The sequence below is a fragment of the Patella vulgata genome, chromosome 4 (genome assembly GCF_932274485.2).
Source record: "Patella vulgata chromosome 4, xgPatVulg1.2, whole genome shotgun sequence".
In the NCBI taxonomy this organism is placed as follows: domain Eukaryota; kingdom Metazoa; phylum Mollusca; class Gastropoda; family Patellidae; genus Patella; species Patella vulgata.
In genome coordinates, this window is record NC_065882.2 from 17,769,938 (window position 1) to 17,795,389 (window position 25,452).

At 33.4% G+C, this 25,452-nt stretch overlaps 1 protein-coding gene across 19 annotated transcripts in view; it reads left to right on the forward strand.

The window, feature by feature from the left end:
• LOC126817838 (protein 4.1) overlaps positions 1-25,452 on the forward strand; it is a 67,767-nt gene that overhangs the window by 17,603 nt on the left and 24,712 nt on the right. For 17 of the 19 annotated variants that reach the window (XM_056100571.1, XM_056100574.1, XM_050545000.2 and 14 more), the window contains exon 2: positions 25,139-25,276. In XM_056100571.1, the coding sequence (XP_055956546.1) occupies positions 25,166-25,276 (111 nt within the window). In that variant the 5' untranslated portion in view covers positions 25,139-25,165. Of the gene's footprint in view, positions 1-3,837; positions 4,030-23,679; positions 23,835-25,138; positions 25,277-25,452 lie in introns of those variants that run through there. The other 2 variants (XM_056100569.1, XM_056100568.1) reach the window with 2 other exon arrangements.

Sequence of the window (25,452 nt, forward strand, 5' to 3'; positions counted from 1 at the left end):
CCCCTTGTTAGGACTAGTTTTCTGTCCCATTGTTAAATACCATATTTCAAATTATTTGTCATTTGGAGGTTGCTGGTGAGGTCAGCAGTTAGACTAGTCTGGTCTTATCATGGAATTGGCCATTGAGAAGCAGAAAAAGAATGAAAATGAATACCATTAAGTTTCTCATTATAATTTTAAGACAGTTCAGCATGCTGTTTAAGTTCAAGTTAATCTGTATTTCCATCTAAATGCTGGTAATAATCATTTCTCAACTCATGTGCACACCACTTAACAACATGATAGAAATGAACAATTGGTGTATAATACTTGTTTCATAAAAAAAATTGTCTCTGTACATTTTGTATACTTATTTATCAAACTTAAATCTTTACAATTCATTAAGTTTTCCATAATCTTTAAGTGGCATTTAGCGATTGTGAAAATTGGGAAATATCACTGCTTGATAACGATAAGAGGATACTTGTCGAAACGTCGTGCTTTTAGAATAAACCAATGATTGTTTCCCATAAAAACTGTGTTCTGTTAACATTAAGTTTTCAATGGCTTTGTGTAAACCGATATTCATTATATTATTTAATAATGCATATATGAATATTAAAGATAAATTAGTGCTTTAGAGATCTTTGCCGGCTGGCAGTCTGTAAAAAAAATTAAATTTAATTTGCTGTGATTTAACTTGGGGATGTTCCAGTCGGTTTGTATGAAAAATTTGAGACAGACATGTCAATCCATTGCTGAGATATAGATGTTTTATGATTTTTTAAGAGTCCGGCTTTATATCTTGCAGTAGTTTTCGAGGAGTTCAGCTGACACTCATGCCAAACACTCATGCCATATATTCATGCCAAATACTTTGTTCTAAGTAGACCAGTGCAAAGATTCACAATAATTATATGAGTCTATTGTTCTAATGACAAGTTTCATTGGTACAGGAAATGACATTGATAATGGTTAAAAGGCATCTGCAAAATCCAGCATAGCTGTATTGTAGGTCTTGTTTGTGTATAGTTAATATCAATTATTTTCTTGTCAAAAGTTATAATTTGGAGAATCAAGATTCATTTTGAATATATTATTACATAAAGTTTTAAAATTACATTATTTTGATAAACTATAACACATACTTATGGAAAACAGCTACTTATAATATTGGTAACGCGTCTTAGAGTATTCTGTCAACATTGAGAGAATAGTCTTCAAAATATCGCCCAAATACTTAGTACATGTAGTAGCTATTTTCGATAAGTATTTATTATAGTTTATTAATCTGTCTAGTTACTCAATGCCTGTTAAAGATTACATTTGTTTTTTTGTAGAGAGTCGATAATGTCTCTTTTAAGAAAAAGGAAGCTTTACTCTGATCCAGTTAATTGTGTTATATAACAAGATTGATAACCTGACTGTTATTCTCTGTGATGTTCGACACCTAATTATCACTTCATTAAATTAATAGTCGGATTATCATCTGATTGACCAGAGTAACATGTGATTTCTATAGAGATAAAGAACACATAAATAAAACTGACATCAAGATCTGAAAGCCATGAAAATAATCTGTTGACATATTCTTCAAATAAATCATTTCATGTTTGCTAGAGTGTAACCTTTCTAATTCTCTTAGTTTAGCAAACTTAAGACCCATATTTATAGCCCTAGGGCAATACTAGCCAGGGTTGATAAACCCTAACCAATGACAGACCTTGCTCCACACTATTTTTGGTCATTTACCCATTTGAATAGCTGGGGTTCAATGAAGCATGACTGTTGTTAATTCACCCATATTACTAGAAGAAATGACTGATAGGTTGTGTCAGAGGATGTTGTTTTCTATTGGGTGTTGAATTGTAACCTACTCTGGAATATCATTGTCAACAAATATATCAATATGTAAAATACTATTTGGCATCTCCATTGCTATTAAATTCACTAAAATAGATCAATTACAATCAGTATACAGGGCCAAGGGTTGCGGTAAATTTGACAGACAATATATATATATATGGTCGACAATTTTTTCATAGGAGGGGCGAAACTTTTTGCACCCCCCCCCTTAGTTACCTGTCAGTTACCTGAAGGTTTGACAAGACGTTTGCAATAATTTCAACCACCGTACTGGTTGTTCAAAGCTATGTCTCACTCCTCCATTTTTAGCTTAAATCAAAATATGGCTGAACTTTTCTAATCTATTTAATATCAGAGAAATCCGATGCCATCGAGAGTTGATTATGGCCTGGATAAGTTAATTAATGTCTAATTAATAATTTAGAAAACATTTCAGACCTAAAGAAAGAGCTGCAATAGGCAGATTTAGCTCTTGCATAATGTATGTTTAATTAATTGTTACATAATGAATTAGAGTTCATTTTAGCATACAACCAGAAAAAGAGTCTTGATGTATATTACATGTGTATGTTACTTGTTCTTTAATGTTTGAAGGAAATGTTACTTTTATCTATCAGACTGATTTGATGATTAATAATTTATGAGTGAAATGTTAATTATCCTATATAAATTATTATTGATTTTTTAAGTTTTGTATTTCATGGGTCTTTATTGTCGATGGTGAGATGAAAACAGTACGATTTCCTCCTGCCGTTTCAATTCAAAATTTCAACAAATCTTTTACTTGCATTCCAAATGTATTTGCTCGGTTCGTGACCCATATGCACATAGAGCATATTTTATTTTCCTTAATCATTGAAATAACTTGAACAAACAAATATGGGAAGCCTTGCTGTCGTGTTGGCCTCATTTCACTGAAATCCTATGTATCCACCTAAATGAGCCGAATTATTGTCTAAGAGCTTATAATTTTATAGGATTCTCCCTTTACCTCACCAAGGCCGCAGATCCTTGGGGGGGATGGGGGGGACGCGTCCCCCCCTGGATTTTCACTGGGGGGGGATTTCATATGGCTCGTCCCCCCCCCCCCCAAAAAAATGCATCGATAAAATTTCAAAAGTCTCGCTCAAAAACGACAATTTATTCTCGGTACGTTCATCTCTGCAGAATGCTCAGAAATGGTCTCAGATAGCGTTTTCAGGCATCCTGCTTTCAAAATTTTATGGGGGAGGACCCCCAGACCCCCCACAAAACGGTTTGTGCCTGCGCCGCGAGCCATGTGTCCCACCCTTAAATTTAATAAGATCTGCGGCCGTGGACTTCTCCCACCCTTGTATCCTCCCTGGTCTCCTGCTCAAATTCGTGAACATGCCCCCCACATACTTATTTATTCTAATTACAATAAATGTATATTTTGGGTTATCTTTGACAAGTGAGAACTAATTAATAAATTCCAGGGGTTTTTTGTCCAGGAATTGATAACTGGTCCTGATATTCTGGTCATGGTTCAGTGTGCCAATAACACTACTATAGGGATATCTAAAGAGTTATGAATATTTATTTAGCATGTGTAAGCAGGTGGAAAAACATTTGTAATTTCGTTTGGTGTTTAGTTTTTGTTCTTAACAAGAGGCTCCTAAGTTTAAATTGAACAACCCTGTTTACTTACGCATACAGGACTATTTGATTTGTGAGATGGAGGGGGGGGGGACAGGTCTAGGTGCACAGATGTCTCTATTTTTGCCCAAATACTACCTGACTTTACAGATCCAGGATCAGCAAATTTACCTCCTGGGTAGGAAAAGTTACTTCAGGTTGGACAACCCTGCTGTATTAATACACAAAACTTGGGTCTCGATTGCCATTTGATGACCACATGGGAGGCCCTTTATTTATCACACAATGTACAAAACCATAACTGTTGTATGAGTCACTGTTTGAGAAGCGACACTTTTATCACATTACTTGTCCTCGTTCAGGTGAAATAACCCACTTAGATTATGCATTGGCTTTAGATTGATGTAGGATAAATGTGGGCTGGGTGAGCAGCTCAAGATAACTGCATAATACAAAGTACATTGCTTTCTGTGTGATCTATGTCATCAGCCAAACGTCCATGCAGCGTCTATCGTTTCAACTCATTAATTAGGATTAAGCAAGTGTCGCTGACCATCTCAACTGACAGTAAGTTCACATATTCTTTTTTACGATACGTGCCAAGATATGTAATTCTTTTTTACCAGCCAATAAATTATAGCTAGCAGACGACATGAATTAGCCTACACATATAAAGATACCATTTAATTGGCTAAATTATTGATATGTGGTTGATAAAACTTTAGAAATACATGCCGTCGGCATGCTTAGACCGAGTTTACATATAAATATAGATAATATATCCTACATTGTACAGGTATATACATTAGACAATGAATTAACCTTTTTAGATAAATTCAACATGTACATGTATATTATTTTACTTGTTAACAAGTTTGAGCATGGAACCAAAAAACAACTATATATATTTGCATTTTTTTATGTGACAATTAAAGGTTAAAGTGTATCGTAATGTTTGTATGTATATTAGAGGATGAACTATAACAGTATGAGTCTTAAAGTATTAAGTGTGTCTTTATCTCAAATGGGCGTTAAATAGTGTAAAGTGGCTTCATGTCTTGGTGTATAATTTCTTTTTAACTAAACCAAATATATTATGTGCCATAAAGAGTTCTAATTGCCTTTAAAACAAGAGCATATGTTAATAAATCAGGTGCCTTTTCATTCTCGGAAAGAAGATAATAAAAAGCAAAGCAAAAGCTTACAGTTGTTCAGATATTAAATTCTTTCAATGGTTTTTAGTGAGCTATCAGATCAGGCTCTAATATGAGTTCCCTGTAAATCCCTGTTTCCTTTTTTTGTGCATTATGAATTAAAAACAATTTCAAATCTGCTTTATTTATGCTTGAGTTCAATATATTAAGTAGAGATATATCAAGGCAGAGAAATAGAACACTTATTTGTGTGTGACACTATTTACTATGTCTGACTGACAGAAGAAATCAATTATTGGTTGGAGTTCGTCCAAAATGGTTTCTGTACTGATCCAAATACAAGCACTCTTAAACAGCGTGACATGGTGCACATGTGTACACTATAAACGTATATTTGCATATTCAGGTACGCTCCGTTCACGTTTGTATGAGGTCTTGCACCATAACTCATTCAGCTCTATTGAATATGATCTAGTTTCTATTTATTTGTAATCAATACAAGGCCTGGGGTTTAATATAAATACTTGTAGGGTTTAGTTATTAGATAAAAATGTATCAATTTTATCGTCAACTACTGCAGACCAATATACTACAGATTCAATGATAGATTGTAACAATTATTATAGCTTATGTTTTTTTCATTTTTGATTTTTTGGACAATGTCTAACTTTTCATGGGGGGTTGGATGATTGAATGGTTAGCATGTGTGTGCTGTATCATAAGGCCTGTCATTGAGTCAACTGGCGTGGTTTTCTCCGGGTCCTCCAGTTTCCTCCCACCGCTAAAGACTCCTACGCGCAAGCGAATTATTGAAATAAAATTAAATCATGTGTTAGTCCAGAAATGAGCTAGTTTGTGTCTAGTGGACGTTAAACCCCATTTCTCTCTCTCTCTCTCTAACTTTTCATATCAACAGTAGATAATCACACAGAGCCTTTGATTCAATCGGCTTAAAGTTGCAATTGCAAAATTTCAAGTTATATTTTTAAAATGTATTAAAATAAAGCCTTGAAATAGATGGTATCCATAAACAGTCCTACCTTGTTAAAGAATAATCCTATTAATCCTATAATTCGCTATTGCCAGATGAGAAATTGGCAAAAATATCATTTTTAACTTCAAATTCCAACGTTGGAAAGTGGCTGCCCCATGTTGTCAATAGCAAAACAGGGGAGGTAATTGTGTTGTTATTTCCTGTGTCATAGATTTTTAAGGGTGGGAAATAATGCCCATGATGGTATAATAGTGATTTGATAACCTATTGAGCAAAAGACATAGAAATAATTATGTTTTGACTTTCTTAGAAAATTTGAAATTCTCGCTTTAAAGAGTTTTCCATCAAAATTTTACCCTACACTTAGGTGGTGTTGGCTGGTTGATATTGCCAGCAGAGGATGCTGAATGTTGTGAATCTTTCAATTCATCTTTGTAAACACTAAAGGTATTGAACCATTTTTGAAGTGATATTCCGTTTAAAGATTCAACTTTCGTAATTGTAGTTTGCTAGGGATTCAAAATAATGACCAGCTGCTTTAACCCCACTAACTTCACTATAAGATTATAAAGTACATCTGTCACCCCATGCTATTAAACTACTAATCAAACAATCTTTATTCATCAAATATTGTACGAGTATTTATATCCAGAAGTCCCATACAAGATACACTGTTGTAAAGTTTCTTTCAAACTCTGCTATATGTATACCAGAAGAATTTACCTTTCAGAAAAATCAACCTAAATTGTGTAACCTGATTTGAAATCAGTGCTGTGTCAAGGTTTTTTTTTTTTTGCCCGGTTCCCGTTAAGACTCCAGTATAGAGCCTAGTACTAAGAAAGGAAGACATGTCAAAACAAATGAAATAAACTTTTTATTGAAATTAAGTAGGTCAGCTTGTACAACAAAGTCAACAGTAATAATTTCATTAAACTTAATTAAATTATCCTCATTGATCAGATGCTTCCAGTCCACACTCTGCCCCCCTTCCTTCTTGGCACGCTTCTGTCTTAAATAGACACAAATATCACAGCAGATGATTTGTCTTTGCATGCAAGATTTGCCAGAACTTTTATCTTTTACCATGTTGGACATGAATATAAATGCAATATTTGATAAGTAAAGATCATATGGTTGGTAAGTAAAACTGTGATTTGTAATCCATGCCATAGAGAAGGTTATCATCAAAACACATTTTATGTCGCAGTTTGCTAAAATGTTTTGCTTTTAAATGTATTGTATCTGATAAACTTTCAGGTTATCTTGTCAGCCATCTTGATAATTTTTTTTAAAAAAACAAGCATGTAACACATGAAAAATAAATAGAGCGTGAAATATCACTCATCCAGTCATAATATTTGAATGGCCTAATAATAGTGAAGATTACCGTATAAAGTATCTTAAGACGGAACATGAATATTTTATGACAGTTACTATATAACTTACCATAACAATGGTGATATGAAATTTCAAATGGATAAGTTTCACTTAGAGGAGTTTACCTTAAGACCAATAAATTGCAAGGATGAAGACAATGTAAATTAAGTAGTAGGAGAATTTTAAAGTATGTAGATATTTTTTTTTAACATATTTCAAAATTACAAGTATCCAAACATTTTGACGTAGGGATACATGTTATTAGGTTCATTTCAAAATAGAAATATTTGAAATGAGAGTTTTTTTGGAAAAGTTAAATATGGTATATAGCAGGTTAGAATGGGTGGGTCTGGATATTTTCTGTTTGTTATAGAAATTGTATAATACATGGAGGTAAAGATAATTGTTTTAATTATGGAGCTGTGCCCACTGTTAAGGAGTGAGTGGTCAGTGGACAGTGTTGTTATAACAAAGCACTAGTTTATAGTAGCCTATAGCGAACAGATCAATATTTAATAATTAATATGTGTAACATTAAAGTTAGTCATCTATACCTGGGAGTAATCCATGACTATATATACTTACTAATTAGTAATCACCTGTCATCAGAATAGTTTACTGGTGACTAGTATATGATTTATTGGGAATACAATTATTTATATATCTAGTCATGGAATTAAAATACCATGATCTTATTGTCCCCCGCCTTTCGAAGAAAGCAGGGGACTATTAAAATGGGTTCGTCCGTCTGTCTGTCTGTCTGTCCGTCTGTCTGTCCGTCACACTTTTTGGGACACAATAACTCTCTTCCTAATTGAGCTAGAATGTTCAAACTTGGTGTATGTGTTTATTAGGTCAATGCCTTGATGGAGTTCGAAGATGAGCATTTTCCGCTAAGGGTAAGCAGAGATAAGCAATTTGATTGGTTGATGCTTTGGGACACGATAACTCTCTTCCTAATTGGGCTAGAATGTTCAAACTTGGTGTATGTGTTGATTAGGTCAATGCCTTGATGGAGTTCGAAGATGAGCATTTTCCGCTTAGGGTAAGCAGAGATAAGCAATTTGATTGGTTGATGCTTTGGGACACGATAACTTTTAATTGAGCTAGAATGTTCAAACTTGGTGTATGTGTTTATTAGGTCAATGCCTTGATGGAGTTCGAAGATGAGCATTTTCCGCTTAGGGTAAGCAGAGATAAGCAATTTGATTGGTTGATACTTTGGGGCACGATAACTCTCTTCCTAATTGAGCTAGAATGTTCAAACTTGGTGTATGTGTTGATTAGGTCAATGCCTTGATGGAGTTCGAAGATGAGCATTTTCCGCTTAGGGTAAGCAGAGATAAGCAATTTGATTGGTTGATGCTTTGGGACACGATAACTTTAGTTCTAATTAAGTGAGAACTATTATAAATTAATTAAATATGTAGTATGCAATAATGAATTGACATTTAATGACAGAAAGAAAACAGTGAACTTTGCACAACTTGCAGCAAGATGGAAAATAGACCCGTTGATACAACCAAACTCTAGATCTGTAGGCATAGAGCATGTTTTCCCCTTAATATGCTATAATTATTCCATCAAAAACATTGTATGCTTAGACTATAAGTAAAGATATACTGTTTGATTGTTCAATACTTTGTAAAAGATAATTTGTGATAAATTTATATGTGTCCTCTAATTATTTTCCTATTTCGGCGGGGGACATCAGCCTCACTGTTGGCTTGTTTTTATAGAGCAGTACAAAACATGTCATGATAACGAATGGAGTCAATAGCTTCTTAAGAGAAGATCTGTGATGTCCGTACTACGTAGCCCGCTAGCTCTAAAGTTTAATTCATTAAAGGGACTGATTTTGACACCATCTTAGGCAATCCACAACACAGTGACATTGCCCCATTAGTGTATTTGGGACAGTCAAGCCCTCCACCATGTAAATAGTTCGAAATAAAACCCTGGATTAAAAGCAGTTGGGGGTTTTGTTGGCGGAATTGGTTAAACCATGCATGTTGGATCGCAAGGTCTGTCAGTGAGTCAAGTGGCGTGGTTTTAATTCCCTGCTTTTCTGTGACAAGGAGTAAGGTTGTGCCTGTCCAACCTTGTGGGTTTTCTCTGGGACCTCCCACAGCTAAGATCCCTACAAGCAAACAAATTATTGAAATAAAATTGAACCATATGTGAGTCCTGAAATGACCTAGCTTATATCCAGTGGATAGGATTGCCCCTACTGAACCCATGATCTTGAACGTAGAGGTATGTTAGGATACATTTCAATACGATCAACACAATTGCTACAACTGACCACAATATATGATAAGACCTGAGAGGATCACCACGATTACTCCACGATTAAAACCACGACTTCAGTCGTAGAGAGAATCGTGATAGTGGGAACCTAACATAAAAGCAGTTACAACATTTGATACTTTAGCTAATATCAGTAATTATTTTTTTCTAATAAATTGATATAGAGGTAAGACAAATAGATAACTTATATAATTTAATAAGGACAGGTTACGCTGTTTAACCAACTTATTATTAAAAATTTATCCAGTATGATCCTGTTAATTGTTTATCTTCATTTTATTGGTAAATTATCTCTCATTTACAGCTACTTTGTAATCTTATTGATGCATGGAAATTATTTTGTAAAGAAAATAGAAAAATAAATATAGAACAAAAGTATGCTTTTCTTATTTGTACAAGTCATTAAGCCCAGTTAACGACTCTGTATTTAATTGGTTTGTAATCTCATTGAGGGTTGAAAATTAATATGATAACAAAATTTGCTTTTCAATAACTTGGTAAATGGTTCTGTATTGAACTGGTAGGAGTATGTAATCTCATTGGGGGTTGGAAATTAATATAACAAAATTGGCTTTTCTTGTTGTTCAGTCAATAACGTGGTATAAAAAATAGAAAACAATTATGGGAACAAAATAAGCTGTTATTTGTTATTTGAATAATCAGATTCCACTATTCATGAAAGATTCTTTTGGTTATTATGAGATTATTTGGTAATTTATATTTTCTGTTGCAATTCGATATAAGAGTAGGCCATAGTGTCGCTGTTCGAGCAATATTTCCCTCATAGCACACTGTATGCCCGTCTTCATTAACCTGGTTGTAGCAGAACAGTAGGACTTTAAACCCCATTTCATTTCTAACTATATGACTACTACTACCTTCATCTCAGTTGATATTTCAAAGTAAAATATGAAACTCATGAAGTCAATGTCAAATGTGGGAGAATTGTACTCAATGATCAGTAAAATTAACTGGAGTATTTTTATCAGCCTTCATGAGACTCATGTGTATCATTACTATCATATGACATTTACAGACTTAATAGATAATTCCATGGACACCATACATTTAAATGGCAGCATGTCATCGATGGCCTTTTAAATTGTTTAAATAATTCTCATATAGTTGTGTTGATAATTTAGTTGTGGTAGGTATCATACAGAAGGTAAACTATGCTTTCTATTGGGACACAGGTACTTGAAACTACCCAGAAATGGCTTAGCAAGGGTTATTAGCACCCTGGGGAAAGACACTTATGGCTAGCCCCCGGATCCATTCACTTTATTTGAATTGTTCGTTTGTTTGTGATTTCTGCGTATTGTGTCTTGTCCATATATTTGTTTTTGTGTAAATTATGTGTGGTGCAGTAGTCATAATATTTTGACCTGTTTCACTCAATTTTATTAAATTGCATAATAAGGAAGAGAAAACCAATAGAATAAACTTTATTTAATAATTTTTACGAAAATGAATAGGAAATGAATATTGATTATATAGATCTTAGCAGTTGTTTAAGAATATTACAAACTTTTATGTGTATTGGCCATCCATTCAACAAAATCTAACTTTCAGCATACTACTGATTCCAGAATAATGGGGTAAAAATAATGATTAAAACATGTATTCATGAAATATCTAATTCATCAGAAGCTCACATGAACATTAATTATGATTTTAAATTCATCTACTATCTACGATATTGAACTTGTACAAAGTTATTAGCCTCTCCAGAGGGAGCAGATAGAACGCGTTCATTTTCTCTGGGGCCTTGAAGAGCGACATCTCCAGAGCCATGATTTGCACAATAGATTTCAAAATATAGATTAAAACCAAATTTTCCAAACTATATAAATGTGATCCTTTGAAGTAAGAGAAAAGCATAAATATTGTAAATATGAATTAAATTTTGTGGAATTTTCAAATTGACACCATAGTCCATGTCAATAAAAAGTGAGATTAAATGTTAATTTCTTAATCCAAAGAATATAAAATGATACAGAAATTTTAATTTTACAAACGGATGTGAAATTTAACAGGAACTAGCAATACTAGGAAATGTTTAATATGTAGATGTATTTAGCTTAAACTTGTCACCCTTGTTCCTATTGGCAGACACCGGGTTAATCTTTTGCATTTGTGATATGAAATGTGGTTCAACAATTAACATCCTACATTTCTGCATCAACTGAACGAGGGAAATTTTCACAAACGGCAACATGTCCGCCTACTCTTTATTAAATTCCAAATGTCAAGGCCTCTTTAATGTGCACAAAACATGTAATAATGATAATATTGTACATTTGTAGAACGCTAAATCCATCCATAGCATGCTCAAAGCACAGTAAGAAAATTGTTATATGTAGAAATGCTTTCTTGTAAAAAATTAAAAGCTATTTAATAATATGTTCATACAATTATTTAATTTGTATAACTTCATGAACTGATACAAATTTTATAAGGTAAAACTTTTTGTTAAGATCCGTTTAGTTTTTACGAGAATGTAGCTAGTTTTACTTTGTAAAATTATTACCTGGTACTTAAAACTTGATGAAGTTTGTCGTAAGTGGTTTCAACCAATCAACCCTTCAGAAGAAATTCAAGTGATGGAAATCGTCGATTGAAATAGGTTGCACTTGAAATTTAATTTTACATAAAATAACTAACTCAGGTTGCAAATCATATCAAAAAAGATATCATATCAGTGTGCTGGAAATTTTGTAAGAAATAGAGAGAGAAATGGGGTTTAATGTCCACTCGACACAAGCTAGCTCATTTCGGGACTAACATATGGTTCAATTTTATTTCAATAATTTGCTTGCGCGTAGGGGTCTTTAGCAGTGGAAGGAAACAGGGGGACCCGGAGAAAACTCACAAGGTCGAAACCACGTCAGATGACACAATGACAGACCTTATGATATAGCACGCACGTGCTAACCATTCGGCCATCCAACCCCCCTTTGTAACAAATAAATATGAGTCACTAACCTATGAAGGTGAGATTTAGTAGCTTTTACTCAAGCAAGGTTTAAAGGTATGGTAGAAAAGTGACAAATAGCGATATTGATTCTAATATATATTGTCCCTCAGATCAGCCTCAATGAAATATTTCAAAGATCCTCTCATCTTACATTGCAGTTCAGCACAGTAGGGTTAAAGATATATTATACCTTTGTTTATAATCCACCTGAACTCCACAATAGCCTTAGGATAAGGTGAAAACTTTTTTGAACAATAGAGATGGTACAAAATAAGTTTTACATCAAATATTATTAAGTGTCATTGCAACACCTCCTTAACCCTATTGTATGTTAATTAGTATTTTATCTACCAAGTCAACAATCAATATTTACAATGTTATAAAGCCACAGGCTAAAATATTTGCACTAAGTATAAGTTTGCCTTGGGTCACGTTCATCAGTGTAAATAATCCATTAATATGTAATTGAGGTTTAGGTAAATAGTAGGATTACTTACAAACTGTTTGTTCCAGTTAGCCATGATACCTGAGCTCATTTCTCATTTATTTGGTGAGCCATGGTGGCTCTGTGAGAATTATGCTTGCTCACTACCAGAAGGTCTTTATTCTGGTGTTAGCTGAACAAGTTCCTCCGTATTTTCGGGCTTGCTTTCAGTTATGAGGGACCGAGTCCATTGAGTCGTTCAGATGAGATGAAATCCTGAAGATCCCCTGACAAATCAAATTAAGGTTAGGCCAGAGGTGGCCAAATTTCCCTCTGGCATATCTTAATTTAATAGGTTGGGGGATCTTTAACATGATGCCATATGTCTGTCTTGATTAGCCTAGTTGGTGCAGAAAACACCATTGTATTGAGTTGACAACAGTCTCATACGGTTTGGTTAAAATTTGTAATCTACATAAAGAATTGTCTACTCCCCTGAGCTGCAGATCATATATTGGTCATCTATGCAAGCCATGAGTTCCCACCCACAATTGTACATGATAATGGCATATTGTTTTGGGTTAACACCACAAGCTTTCTGAATTAATAAAGAAATATACCATATTAGTAGCAAGTGAAACTGAATAACCCTCCTCTCTCTCTCTCTCTTAAACCAGTAAGTAGATTATTTGATTGAAATGTATCCAGTAATATTGTAGCCTGTATGAATACTACATGATGTAACAGTCTCCAGGCAAATTATCATGATGCTAATATATCTATCAAATCTGTCACATTATAAATTTATCATCACATTCCTCTATATCTCAGTAGTTTTCATCATATGTACTGTTGACCTGGAAAATCTCCTATAGCTACATCAAAATGAATAGATATTTCTGAAGTAAATGAAAGGAAGGATATCTAAGTTAGTCACAAGGTATGATATTATTATACCTCTTTATGGGTAAACAAAATTTGGGATGATAAAGATATGTTTAAGGCACAGGGAGAAAGGAAATTAACATGCACTCGTTCACATAGGTCCATTTGATTGATGGGAGGAGTCACAGGATCATGTGGCTGAATTTCTCTGTTTTTTCGAAGAATATATGAATATTGATATTACTGAGATTCTTGGTACTATAGGTTGGAATATTAGTCTTGAAGATTCTAGTTGAATTTGAATTTCAACTCAAATAAAGGAAGCAAAAAACGTTGACAATGAATGGAATAAATGTAATTTAATGTTAGCAATTAAATTTCTTCAGAAATGTTATTGATCTGAAGAAAAAGGGGAGGGCATGATTATTAATTAATGGGTATTATTGACCAGAGCCAACAGGAAATTGGGGGGTTGGGTGGCCGAATCGCATTCAATGATCATAAGATCTGTCATTGAGTCAAGTAGCGTGGTTCGATTCCCTGCTTGTACATGACAAGGAGTAGGGTCTCCTGTTCAATCTCGTGGGTTTTCTCTGGGTCCTCTAGTTCCCTCCCACAGCTAAAGACGCCTACGTGCATCCGAATTATTGGAAAAAAAATGTAACCATAGGTTAGTCCCAAAATGACCTAGTTTGTAATGAGTGGACATTAAACCCCATTTTTCTCTCTCCACAGGAAATTTGCGCCCACCCCCACCCCACTTCTTCACATATGTACCCATGGGCAACTGGCTCTAACACACTGGTACACCACTGGCTAACAATATCTAGAACTCCATATACAGATAGAATTAAAATGGTAACAGCTACAACTACATGGTTTATTGTCTATCATATTTCCTGTCATTATATTCTTTAACATGAAATAATACGCCATGATCAAACCGATTTTTGCATGTTAGGAAGTAATTGTTCAACTTAATTTCCTTTGAATATGGCAGATAAATTATGGTAAATTATGGCTCGGATATAAATAGCACAGTCAGATTTAGAACAGATGTTTAAATAATCGTAACTGTGAAAAACTACTTTGTTTAAGAGGGATATTCTTCTTAGAATAGTAATGTTTTCTTGAAATGTCTACCAGAAATGGAAGTACTGAAATCAGGTTTAATAACTCCTTAACAGATTAAGTCATTTTGAGACTAACATGTAATTTTTATTTTTTATGGTTTTATTTGCATTGCTGTTTTTAGCGTTGAGTTGCTTGAAATCTCTCAGATCCAGGGGGGTTGGATGGCCGAATGGTTAGCATGTGCGTGCTGTATCATAAGGTCTGACATTGAGTCAACTGGCGTGGTTTCGAATCCCCGGTTGTACGTGACAAGGAGTAGGGTCGTCTGTCCAACCTTGTGGGTTTTCTCCGGGTCCTCCGGTTTCCTCCACTGCTAAAGACCCCTACACACAAGCGAATTATAGAAATGAAATTGAACCATACGTTAGTCGCGAAATGGCCTAGTTTGTGTCGAGTGGACGTTAAACCCCATCTCTCTCTCTCTCTCTCAGATCCAACATTTAAAAAAAATTTTAAAGTGATAGTTTTGAATGAAACTAGACTTGATTTCTCATTAACACAATAATTTATTTTTTCTTGGTTGGTTTCATTTGTATTGTTGTCAATCGAGAGCTTTTTATGTACTACCTATTAGTATACTTTGTTTACTTTCCCCTTCAAACAGCTTCTACAGGAAATATTCTCTTTAAAAATATTAACACAAATAATTTTACAGTCTGTTTCCTGAAGTGATTTATTATTTTCATTCCTTGAAGATGTAACTGCACTCTTAATTGAAGCTTAATTCCTTTGTTATGCATGGATGAAAAGAAGATGAAATTCTTATTGTCACTTGGAATTTGGTCGCTATGGTTACCAGACAATTTCATCATGAGTACCATAAGGAGGGCATTTAGGCACTGCTTTGCCTGCTGTTCTTATTTGATGATTGATTAGTAACCCTTCTATGTAAAACTGTCTCCAGAGTAGTTATCAACTTATTTGAAGAATGTTGTCATTAAATGGTTTAAATTCTCCCATATCTTTTAAAATTTATTTAATTTTTTCAGTATCTTATCAACAATAAGAGACTTTTCTCTCCAATATTTTAAGCAGATAATTAAGGACAGTCACATTGAACATGTAAAATTATTTAAAGTAACAGACCATATGTTAGTCTCAAAATGTCTGTAAAGCATTGACAAGTACCAGTTGTTAAAAACCTATTTCCATTCTATATTTGATAATATAGTATATTATTTTATCTGATCTCTAATGCTCAAATAACTTTTAAACACAGTATTGCCAGGCAAGAACATGGACTACACCACTGAATATAAACCCACCATAAACAATCTGAAGGGTCAACTTTTGATAGAACTCTTCCTTACGATTAGTTTAACAGAACCAACAATTTTCAAAACATAATCTTAAAAAATCTGACTTGTAGAGGACTCACCATGTTTGGGTGACAGGGGCAGTAGCTCTGCAAAAATTGTTTAAAAATCTCAGCGTGTTTGAAAAAAAAAATCACATAACATCTGATCTTTATAAAGTTTGCAAGAAATGTGGACACACTGACAGGGGTGACAAAGGTGTTCTTCTAAAAAATGAAATAATTTTGGAACATGTCAATCAATGAACATTATATGGATAACTAAATACAGAAGTTAACATGAAGACATTTATGACATATGGTCTAAGTAAGTGGTGAATAAATACTACATAGTGACAAGTGTTAGATTTAACTATTTATAATTATATAGATGTCCAGTATAAACTGACTGCTAGAGGATTTATTGATCTAGCCTATAGCTGACCTCAGATCACCCTTCCTTGAAGCTCTTCACTTGTACTTGTATCAGTTTAATGTTTGTATTGTTAATAGTCAACTGTTCACAATAATAATAATGACCAAAATAAACACAAAATATATCCATTGTCCATTCACAAAGACACATACTCTCTACAACTGTCCATTCGCTCATCAATAATACTATAAACAAATATTTACTTGAGGAAATATCGATTCAATTTTTGATGTAATTTTTATCAATGAGTAGGAGTACTATAGGCTTATATTTGTAATACTATTAAATTCAATAGATGAAATATAAAAACACCTTAATTGATATTGATTGTCAATTTCTGGTTAATTTAGTATTTTTCTGTAGTCTTTGTTTATTACAATTACCGTCTTTATTAACCCAGTTGGTGCAGAACATCATTTATTTCAATTCATTTATTGCAATTATGTGCAATCAAACCTCAATATTAAACTGGTTTTCAGTTTGAATATTGAAAATATATTGTAGTTTGTAAGGATTCAGAATCCCCCAAATGACGATTAGCATCTTTAACCTACAACCGTAGCTAACCGGTTGTATTGCCCCCCCTCCCCCATCAAACAAAAAGTTGCTGACCATAGTTCTAAAATACCTACTGTTTGTAATAGACAGAAGCCAGGGATCATCATGTGGAGTATTGATTTAGGGACGTGGCATAATACACTGCCCCAACTCCCACCCCACAGCCAGCAAGCTGGTTACGGCGTCAATCTCAATACGAACACAATATTTTTTATTTCCAGCCAGGTATGAGAGCTTTGTTTTTCTGTTTCTTATACATGGTAATGCCAAAGAACATAATTCTACATGTCATATTACACAAATATTTTAATGCAAATCAATTTGCTTCATGAAGTCATTGTGAATGTAGTGTTATAGTTAGATCAAGCTGTGAATTTAATAGGTAAATTATGTAGAGTACTCTGAGTATATATAATATTTTTATCAATATCATTGTACGTTCTATAAACCTGTTCTGTATGTCGATTATACGCAATAGTCAGCAGATATTATAAACTATAGCCTCTGATAACATTTAGTATGTACATAGTTAGGTTGGCCCTCCTACGTACATGTATATACATTTAGGTGCTACCTAGGGGGTTGAGGCAGGGTGCATGCGGTGCACGTAAGGAACCACCTTTTGTTAATAGCAACTGAGATTGGTTCTTTTTATATGTATGCCTACTTTCGGGGTCAGACAAGGCACTGCTATTAAGCCAGCTTGTAAGGCCTCCAGAGATTTAAGAGAAAAATTATTTCATTTATGAATGCTGAATCGAAATATAAGTATTGCATTTAAAAAAGGGTTCAGTTAATATATTTGTACTTTGTAGTAAAATTACTACAGGTACTGCAAAAAAAAACCCCACTGTACTGTACTACAGGTACTGGAAGAAAAAACAACCCCACTTTACTGTTAGCTGGGTCAATCTGTGGGTAAAACTTCCTAGATTCTCTCAGTATCTGTAGTGCCCATGGGCCTACAAAGTTTTAATCCAGTTGTGCTTGGCTACTATATAGAAAACAGTAGACCATCATTGTATTAACTGTGAACAGGGTATTGTAGAACTATTCCCCATAAATTCAGAAAACATTAATGTATTGTCAACCATGAGTAGTAATAAGTCTCTCTCTTTCACATGTATTGAAATAAACAAGACCACTTATAAGGCAATGTTATATGAAAATAATTGTTGAATGTGTTCAGCAAAGCATAAAAGAGTTTATCCCTGGGAAAAAATGGATACCGGTATACCTGTACTATTTCCACAAATTGTAGTGTAATTATTAGTGTAATGTATATAAGGTATAGAAAGTGGTAATACAGCTCACTAATGAAGAACTCCCAGGTTTGATCCATCTTTTGCACAAGCAAGTTCTTCAGAATTTTCCAGACTGGTTTCCCCATGGTGTGATGCAGAATGTCTAGTGGTTCGGATAGGATGAAAAACAATAGGTCCCATTTACATATCTGTATACATATAAAAGAATCTGTCCGCATTTGGAACATGAAGAACAGTATGCAAAATTGCTGCTGCCAGCCAAAATTTGCCTCTGTAGAACATTAATCCCCATTTGTTTTCATTTCTCAGTGTTCAGTAATAAAAAGTTTAATTGGATGTGTTTGACTAGACAGATTCATTAAAGGAGCTAAATCGCTAACATTTGGGACCTAGAAATTCACAAAAGTGGGTCGCAACGCATATAATACTGTAATATGAATGTATATAAACTGATTTACATTTAATGGTTTCCGTTTTTACTCCAATTTCAAATCAGTTATGTTCGGCGAAATAAGTCAGCAATCTCAATCGAGTGCAAATTTCTAGCGTCTAGTTATTCTAGTCTACATAACTCCATTTGATTTGGTGCAATGTGTCTAGCCTCGTCCCTCGAGTCTCTCAATACAACTGGGGCTGAAGCGCATTATGGTACACGATTCGTGTACCAATGTTAAAAAAATTATTTTATCTTAAATATCGGATATCAGAAGCTCATCTTTTCCCGGTAAGTTTACATCATCAATGTTGATTTAAATTGACCAATAATTCGTGTTTTCGATGTTGAAGATTTTGGAGGATTTTGAGTTACGGACTTAGGTCCTTTTAGGATGTTCATATCATGTTGTATGCAAAAATCTGAGATAAATCTGTTAATCCATTGCTGATATAGAAACGAAATGGGTCATACATATTATAGTCCATAATGGGTTTCAAGGATTGCTGGGAAACTTAATTTGATTTTTTGATAATAACAGTAGATGGTTATTTTGAAAATGTCATATAAATTAATAACCGTTACATTTATTTCCATGCTGAATGTTATAAGTTATAACACCTTGTTATCATCTATTTATAGATTAGGACAATATATTGAAATACTGTTCTTCTCACATCCTTTATCTGATTATTCGGGATTATTAGCAGCCTTTAAAGCTGATTGCTTTGTGACGATACCACACTATAACAAACTTAACAGGTATTCTCCGGTGTATTCAATTATTCAATGTGTCATTCATTGAAAATTTTATTGATATACTGTACAGTACAGTTTTTTGGCGGTTTTACTACTTTATGAGTATTTTCCTTTGGCTCCATAAGAGTCCTACACTATAAAAACTTAAGAGGCATTCACAAGTGTATTCAATGAGTCATTCATTTTAAAATTTATTGATATAGGCTATTATGAACTACTTTATTGGCAGCAAAACTTTTGAGCATTTTCCATTCGCTACATTGTTCTCAACAATAAAAATTAAAATTTATTGCTAAAATATCAGTTTTGCAGAGTTGATAAACTGAATTTAATTTTCCAGGTTCATAATATCTGATTCTTATTTAGAAATTTTGAATGTATGGTGGTGCACTATATATTGGACAATTCACTATGATAAGTTCTTCTAAACAGCACATAACTTTACGTAAGCTTCGCGCAACCAGTCCAAATCAGCTAAATTTAGCTCAGAACAAATTAAAAGTACATTAGCTTATTAGATTTTTGAGCGGTCACCTGTGAAAAATAACTTATTCATGTGAACATTCAAGGAAGGTAATTCAGTATTGTAAAAGGAACAACAAGTTGTGTGCAGTGCATAAATTGGGTAATATATTTCTCGAACCTTTGATGGCTGGGAGATTTATTGGCAAGTAACTTTTAGATCACTGTATAATTTGATCATTTGTCAAATGGAATGACTCGATACATAGCGATTTTCTAAATATTTTGAATCCCTCAAATAAAATATATTGATACTTACCATAGTCTCATACCATATATGATTAATAGTGCTCTAACGTTTGTCTGAATTTGCCAATCTTACAATGCATAAGTTTATAAAAACAATACAGGTCAACTAATGTTTCATGGCATAATCTACTTAGGCTGAAATGTACCCCATTGATTATATAACATTTAATTAAGAGAGAGAGAGAGAAAAATGGGGTTTAACATCCACTCAACACAAATTAGGTCATTTCGAGACTAACAAATGGTTCAGTAGTTCGCTAGCATGTAGGGGTCTTTTAGCAGTGGGAGGAAACCGGAGGGCTCAGACCCTACACCTTGAACTCAATGACAGATCATCTGATCCAACGCGCAGGTGTTAACCATTCAGCCCTCCCCCCATTTCATTAAGAAAGCAAATCAACAACAGTAGATAATCTCCGAACCTTTATTCATTGGCCTGTTTATATATCGACTTCAGAGGAAGCTAAATGTGTTTAAAGTTCAAATTATCATGTAAATACTAAACGGAATTGAACCATGTTTGGACTGATATTAATTTTAAAGATTCAATTTCCACAATATTGTAGTTGTCAAGGGATTCCAAATCATTCAAATAATAATCAGCAGCTTTAAAATTAAAGTTGTTCTAACTAAAGAAAGACAAAAAATAAATCAAACACTTGAGAAAGTTTTACTTTATTCCAGTTAATATACATATATTCTCAGTATTGATAAGTTTTTGCAGTTAAACATACATTATGCAAGAGCTAAACCTGTCTATTGCAGGTCTTTCTTTAGGCCTGAAATGTTTTCTAAATTATTAATTAGACATTTGTTAAATTATCCAGACCATAATCAACTCTTGATGTACAGTGTATCTTTAACATTTCAATTTATAAGTTGTCAAGCACTTTTTGCAGTTTGCTTTTCTATTTATAAGTTGTCAAGCACTTTACAAAGTTTTGTTATTTAGAACTTTTTGCAGTTTACTTTTCAATTTATATACATGTACCTGTATTGTTTACGTTGAAACCGGATTCAAACATGGGGCTTAATAGCATTTGACTTGTAGTCTGATCCACAAATAACATGGCTAAGTTGTCATGACACTTAAATTATAAGTTTGAATCCAGCCTTCTAGGGAATTATTTGATCTATTGTGGACATAGCTATAAACCCACCAACTTACACCCCCACACTGCTATAGAGGGTAATCAAATGAGTCACACATGTTTTTCCTTTTTAAAAAAAATACATGTATATGAACCGTTGAGTTCCCCACCTACCAACAAGAGCCTTCTTAGATATTTACATAAATTGTACTGTATTTTCAAATTTGCTGTGTTAAGCATAGGCCATATTTAAAATTGAAACTCTGTGACACAGTTTGTATTTAACAGTTTATTACACTAATACTACACTGATAATTCCAAAATCAACTGTCATTAAGGAAACGTATCATGGTAGATTTCATATACAAGACCGATCACATATTATTTTTAACATAGTTTATTACACCAATACATGACTGATAATTTAGATTACATTTAACATAGTTTATTACACAAATACAGGACTGATCAATTAGATTATAGCATATTACAATAATACACTGATCGTTCGAAAATCAACTGTGGCTGAGGAAAAATATCATGGTAGATTATATTTAACATGAAGGAACTGTTGGGTCCCCCACCTATTACTATCAACAATCAGTTTACTGATCTTGGAGGCCCATCCCAGCCTCTCCCTAATTCCCTTTGTCAGCTGCATTTAAGAAGTGATATTTTCCTGGTAATTTGGGTCATATACCTCACATATGAAATGTTATCTCTGCTGTCTGTTTGAATTAAACTGTTTATTTCTGCAAAACATGTCTATTTCTGCCATAATGTTGTTGATGGGAATTGGAAAGCGTAGTCAGAGAACTGCACTGTTACCATGCAGATGATGTTAAAATTCCTCTGATATCATGATTGTAATCCATCACATGGCCAGCGAAAGTTTACTGTCTTGACAAAACTTGTAATTCACTATCATTGAAGATCAGTTGTGTAAATATTAAACCCCTTGACAAGAAATAATTCAATTAGAAGTTCTTAAAATGGTAAACTCCCTCTGTGTGACATATGTTGCTTAGAATTGCGATAGTATTCTGCTGAACTATTATAGCTGATATAGTGAATATAAATATTGAATATAAATTGGTTGATAAAGTAACTAGTAATTAACTAGTATCATTAAAATTATATATAAACAGATGGTTACCAGAACATTAGGTTAAAAGGTCATCCAGGTATATCTTTTTTTCAATGACATTCAGAATTTATTTAAATCACAAAGTTCAAATTATGTGGAAGTTGGATGGCAAAGTGGTAATGTGCCCCAAAAGTCCAAGCTGGTTCAGACCACTGTGTGGCTGATTGGGACCATATGATAAAAAATACCAGAAACTGAGATTTAAGTAAATGGTTTGATCTAGACTATATCATGAGTATCTTAGCTTGTATTTATATCAATTTAAGTTAATCTCAATAAGTCTGTTAAAGTCATGCAAATTTTAAAACCAATACCAGTAACATAATGGAAAATTTACTGTTACTGATAATAAATGATGTATAAAAAATCAATCAAAAAATATTTAAAGCTTACCTTGTTCAGAAAATGACCAGATATCAGTAACCTGGTAGTGTTATGGAAAATCTATTATATTATCATTACAATAAATGATCTGCAGAAAAGCTATCAAAATAACCTTGTTCAGAAAATAAATTTGAACAAAAATGAAATTTACTCAAATGTGATCATGCACTGACAGGCTAGTGACAACCACTAATAGGTCTTTTTGTCTCAATTCTGATTTTTTATTGGATTAATCTAGGCTTGTCTTAATTAACTTAGTGTGTGATTTAATTAACTGTTCTTGTATATTGCTAAATAAGGTTTGATCCTTTAAGTTCACAGTTATTTAGCTTTCCACTTATAATCAAAATAGGCCTATTATGTTGAAAGTAAAAATTACCATTGTTTAGTCCAAAAATGGCAAAGTCTTTATTAAGCAAACTTTACACCCTGTATTTTTACCGCTCTCGGATTATGCCACCGCCTTGATAAAACTCTGCATACCTGAAGGTATATTTGCCTGTCATCTTATAAATAAAAATAAAAGGGGCCAGTGCTTTCTATATCAGAACATGTCCACTTTATGTTCTTGACACTGAGACTACTATTATTAGTATTAGTACTATTGCTTGCAATATCCGTTCCGCGCATTGTTTAAGTGTGTGTCTTCCGAGGGTTTCGGTTTGTCTTATACGGTAGGCTACTTATGTTGACTTCTGTTATTACTGTACAGTGTAGGCTATATCGTATCATGAAATGACACAAATAATTTATATTATTAGAGGACAGGACCACTATTTTACTGCCCGCTTGCTACAATCGACACGTTGTTTACCAAATTGCACACCTTGACCTCATAACTGCGTGGTGACCTCTAGCGGAATGCCGGGACCGGATAGGTAGATGTGATGTCATTTCCATTTCGTGTGGTTGCTTTCGTTATTATGGAGTATTGTAATTAAGATTGTCACATAAACAATTGCTAAAAAGTTTGTTGGAGGTACGTAATCTTTGCGTTTACAAATTTTGTATTTGGTGTTGACTGCACCGTAGTTAAAAGTGTTTGTAAATGGGACAGTCCTAAAAATAGCTTTACAAAGCGTCCTGACCCAAATCATTTTGAATCGACTAAGGCGGCAGCCATGTTTTCACCGTATCCGGAATAGCTTCATTTGGCTGTTTAATCTACGTTTTAATTGCAAATACAACATGACCATTATATGTATTTGCAGAATTTATTAATGTATTAATCCATAAGATATTTTAAAAGGCCTTGAAAGTCCTACCAAAAGTTAAAGTAGTATTATAACTCCCAGAAATTTACACCGTAAGGCTTAAGTTTCTCAACATGATGATTTTCATACCAGTTTAATTTAGGATTGGTCTGTTTGTCGGTGAGCCATTCAGTTATCTGATAATTTGTAATAATTTTATGAATTCTAATATCTATTTATTGATACAGAACATTCTGTATACCAAATGTATTTTTTATTTGAAGAGATTGTCGAAGTTTGACTTGTTTGCGTAGAGTTACCTTTTACTACACTAGTACTATCTCAAGTTGACACAAGTGGGTGTGGTATCCAAAATTCAGCTTTATTACTATTGCTTATCTCCCTTTTTTGTTTCAAATTTCAATTTTTTTATTTGACACCTTATTATTAGAACTAAAACTAAAATGATTATGTATGAGTAGTATGACCACTTTCCCCTAATAGGATCAATATATATGGTTTTATAAACTCTCAGCTCATATCACATTAAATTATTTAGAATTATCCGGTAGGCCTAACTACTGTGTCTCTGTCTGTAGCCCATAGTTCAAATTATTTCATTAACTTGATTAAGAGTAGATGCAGGATGACTCTTAATTGAACAGCATATGAAATGATAAGAAATAGCCTTTGTGTAGCTTTCCGTGTTATGAATAAATGGATTACGTACTATATGTACATGATGACAAATCAATCATTTCCTTGAATGAACAATCCCTGTTTTTAGTGTTATGTTTATATCAATAGTAGGCCTATTGGTCATAGTAGTAAAATCAAGATTCATATTATACATTTACTATGTATGTAGGTAGACAAAGATACAGCAATTAATAATATGTACTGGTAACTGGTTAGTGTTACTAATTTAAAGATAAATTTCTTCATGCATTTTAAAAGTTTTCTAGCAAGTTTGTAATGGAAAGGAATACATTGTACAGTGTGTTGATATCATTTAAATTGATCTTTATGTAATTTGCTCAGATTTTAATTTTAGGAATGATAAATTATAATTTTATGATTTTAATTTCAGAAAAATAACAAAAGTCCAACAAAAAACATGACAGAAGATAAAAAGTCCCCTCCGAAAAAAGCACAGAACAGATCTTCAAAAAATGTCACATGTACTGTAGTATTGTTAGATGGAGAAAGTATTGAAGTAGCTATTCCGGTGAGTACTGAACATATTCATATTGTTGATTAAAATACAACTGAAGAAAAAAGGGTTTTACCTTTCATGTCAAAAACCCTGTGCCAAAGCTAGCCCACACCGTAAACAAAATGAAAATTGATATTTGTAATGTATGTAAACATCGTCAGAATGTGAAAAAATGTCTACTCAATGTT